The 3,690-nt window shown below is 37.3% G+C and overlaps 1 protein-coding gene across 1 annotated transcript; it reads left to right on the top strand.

Moving 5' to 3' along the window:
• The first annotated feature begins 467 nt into the window (after nt 1-467).
• Nucleotides 468-3,283, top strand: LOC113541107 (uncharacterized). Its single transcript, XM_053228064.1, has 2 exons — nt 468-879; nt 2,283-3,283. The coding sequence occupies exons 1-2, from the start codon at nt 864-866 to the stop codon at nt 2,948-2,950; spliced, it is 684 nt and encodes a 227-aa protein (XP_053084039.1). The 5' UTR covers nt 468-863; the 3' UTR covers nt 2,951-3,283.
• Nucleotides 3,284-3,690: the final 407 nt, after the last annotated feature.

The raw sequence follows: 3,690 nt of genomic DNA, 5'->3' as shown, positions 1-3,690 counted from the left end.
ACATAAACAGGTGAGTCATAAATTTTTTCACAATCCGGTGCACCCTTTTACTCCATCTGTCTGCTATTTTGTGCTTTCCTCTAATCCCAACATTTCTCACAAGTACTTTATCACCAGTCTCCAAGTTGGATTCTTTGATATCATATTCTCTCGTTTCTTTGTGCCAGTTTCACACATGCCCTGATCACTGTGAAGTCTTTCAGGAAAACTGTAATGGACACAGGGTTCCCACAGGGCCTTAAAACGTCTTAAAAAGTATTAATTTTGATTTTTAAAATTTAAGGTCATAAAAAGTCTTAAAAAGTCTTATTTTTACTTATGAGAGGTCTTAAATTTTAGATGTCACATTATCTTAGAATTATTAGAATTATCTAAATACTTTCCTAAATTAAAACTATTTAATTAGCTATATACGATTTTTATCTTTCTTTGTGGATTTGTTTTGCTCACGTGACCATTCGCGGAATTACGCCAGCGTCAACCTCCTGCGCGCGAAAGGAAGAGTAGAACAAAATGGGTAAATGCAAGTTTAACGTGATTTGGCTCGATGATGTGAGGTATAAAGAATGGTTAGCTGGTGCCAGCAACGAGTTTGAGGCAACATGCAAGATGTGCCAAAAAACATATAAACTTGGGACAATGGGAATTAAGGCGGTGGAGTCTCACATGAAATCAGAAAAGCACAGATGCTACGTCGAGATTCGAAAAAGCACGGTTCCAATGGAGTCATACATGTTTGCGCCTACTACTAGTACATCAACTCCTGCTGGATCACAGACTTGTAATGTTGGACTGAATCATGAGGTCCAGCCAAGTGTTTCGTCGTGTTTTTCACCGGCCGGTACTCTGAGGGCTGAAGTGTTATGGGTTCTGCATACTGTAAGTCGACACCATTCATATAAGTCCAACGATGACATGCACACACTTTTCAAGCAATGTTTCCTGATTCGGAGCATGTAAAGGCATTCACTTGTGGCAGAGATGAAACAGAATACATAGCCAGGTTTGGTATTGCACCGTTTGTAAAAAGACAACTGATCACAAAAGTTAATGATGAATCGTTCGTCGTTATGTTTGAGGAAAGCATGAACAGAACCACAAAAAACAAACAACTAGACCTCCATGTCAGGTACTGGACAACGGATGAAACGGGATCGTACGTTTGTACCCGCTACTGTGGTTCTGAGTTCCTAGGCCATTCCACGTCTGAGGATTTATTGGACAAATTCAAAGTATAAATACAAAATATATACATACATATACAAAATATATAAATATCCACACACCATGAAATACATAATTATATCTATTGGAGCAGGTCGACACTGTTTACGCTAAAATAAAAATTCAGTCTAGTCGTCTTGCAATAATCCCTGATCTCATTAATGTTATATTGTACTACAGCTCTGTTTTAGAACGCTGGGGATTGTATATCATTGTGCTTTGACTAAATTCAAACTACATCACTGCATCATAAAATTATACCAGCAATTGTAATCTAGAAAAGATTTTTTTTAACTCTTTCCCTGAAAGCGTTTTCTAATAAATTTGCCAAGAAGTGTAAAGCATTTTTGATCATTTTTACAAAAAAATACAGGCATACACCCAGAATATTTTTTCTGTGATTAATTATATGAAAATAAAATGTATTAAATGAGAGAACAGCCTTTGCTATTTCAAAAAAAAAACAAAAAAAAACAATTATTCTATTCATTTCTTATTTTAATCTCCTCATGAATGTGGGTATGTTTCTTTAAAAATCTAACATAAAATAAGTGTAGAAAATTTTTGTTTTTGTCAACGTCTTATTCCAGATCAGATTTAGAATGATGTGTAAAGCATAGATAGAGCATTTGCTTGTTTTTGAATCTGTAAATGCTAAACTTTCCAGATGTATAACAGCACCTCCTACTATATAACAGTGAAATATCAAGTTGTCTTATAAATGACAAATGACAAATCTTGTCTTGATTACTTAAAAAAGTCTATGTGCAAATGCAGGTATCCTCACTGACTTTAAGGCAAAATGAGCAGGATTTAACAATCTGCACCTGGTTGCATTTTTAGAGTCCCGTTCTCACACTTTATGTGCTGTTATTGGCTAGGGTGACACATATACTGTATAGAAACATTCAGGAAATATCTAAAACTCAGAAAAAATTAAATACAGGCAGAGGGTAGAATTTCTTGTCAAACAGGCACCACCACACAACTAGAATGCGTCAGAATAAGGTCTGATGTATGAGCAACTGCCAATATTGACTTTTCTTTTTCAAATACAGGTAATGTGATTGCACAGCAGTTTGAGACATTCCTCTTTAATGATGCCAGAGCAGAAAGCTTCAAGAACTTCAGTCCCACAGAAGCAAACTCCAGAGTTGACAACTTTTTACATCAGCACATGAGCACCTCATCCCCTGAGCTCTGGAGTTTTATGAAGAAGCTCCTGATGCTCTCCCATAGCCAAGCAACAGTAGAGCATGGGTTCTCTGTCAACAAAGACGTAGAAACATGTAACATGGATGAAGAAACAGTTGTTGCCCAAAGACTTGTCTGTGACTATGTGAGAGTGTATGGTGAAGTGACCCAGGTACCTCTGGCAAAAGAGTTGCTAAACTATTGTGCAACTGCACGGACCAGATACAGAATGCACCTTGATGAGGAAAAAAGGAAAAAGGCAAAGGATGAGGAGATCACCAAAAGAAAAGCTGCTGGAGATGAACTTGAAGCTCTGTGGAAGAAAAGAAGAACCATCCAAAGTGTATGTGAAACCCTAGAGAAAGATGCAGACAGCTTTGCCGAAAAAGCTGACAGTATGGCAGGGACGAAGATGGCAGAACTGATTACAAAGTCTAACACACTAAGAAGGCGCTACAAGGAAAAGAGAGAGGAGCTAGATGAATTGGATAAGGAAATTCAGAGAAGGGCTTCTGAGCTACGAACAATATAATGCTGAGATGTATCAGTTTTCAAACAATATAATGCTCAGTTGAATCAGTTTTCAAACAATATATTGCTGAGTTGAATCAGTTTTCGAATAATATATTGTTGAGTTGAATCAGTTTTTGAACAATATAATGCTGAGATGTATCAGTTTTTATGTTGCTTTGTTGAATAAAAATGTTACATATGTTAAAACTGTGTTAATGGCTGTTTGTTCTGCTGTGCAAAAACTGTATTAATTTTTCTTGGTTTGGGTCTTAAAAAGTCTTAAATATGATTTTACAAAGTGTGCAGCAACCCTGGGACAAAGTAGTTGTTCCATAGTACTTTGGCAACTGTTTTTTGCCTTTTGATCAGCAGTAGTGACAACTCTTTTTGACTCAAGCTGTATGTTTTTGCCTGTTTTTGACTCAAGCTGAAGCAACAAAAGCAGTGACTTATCCCAAGAGCCTCAAGTGAACTGTTTGAGTAACTGTCGGTTAACATCTGCCTTCTTTATACCGTTCCTTTTTACAGCAGAACTGAGGAGCACATGCAATCTCTTAAAGTCTGAGGCTTTCTCTCCTGAGTTTTGATGAGTGTTGGGGATGAGATATTTGCCAAGTTCCTCATCCTCCACAAGACCATAGGCAGAATCAAGCAGATCCACATATTCATGCAGGGGTGCAGAAAGACCCAGCTGTTTGACATCTGATGCTGGTGGGAGAAGGCTTTCCAAAATCTTTCTGCACTGAATATCTGTGGGCA

Source organism: Pangasianodon hypophthalmus, chromosome 22, assembly GCF_027358585.1.
Source record: "Pangasianodon hypophthalmus isolate fPanHyp1 chromosome 22, fPanHyp1.pri, whole genome shotgun sequence".
Classification (NCBI taxonomy): domain Eukaryota; kingdom Metazoa; phylum Chordata; class Actinopteri; order Siluriformes; family Pangasiidae; genus Pangasianodon; species Pangasianodon hypophthalmus.
Note: the sequence above shows the minus strand (reverse complement) of the source record. Positions and strands in the feature narration are given on the sequence as shown.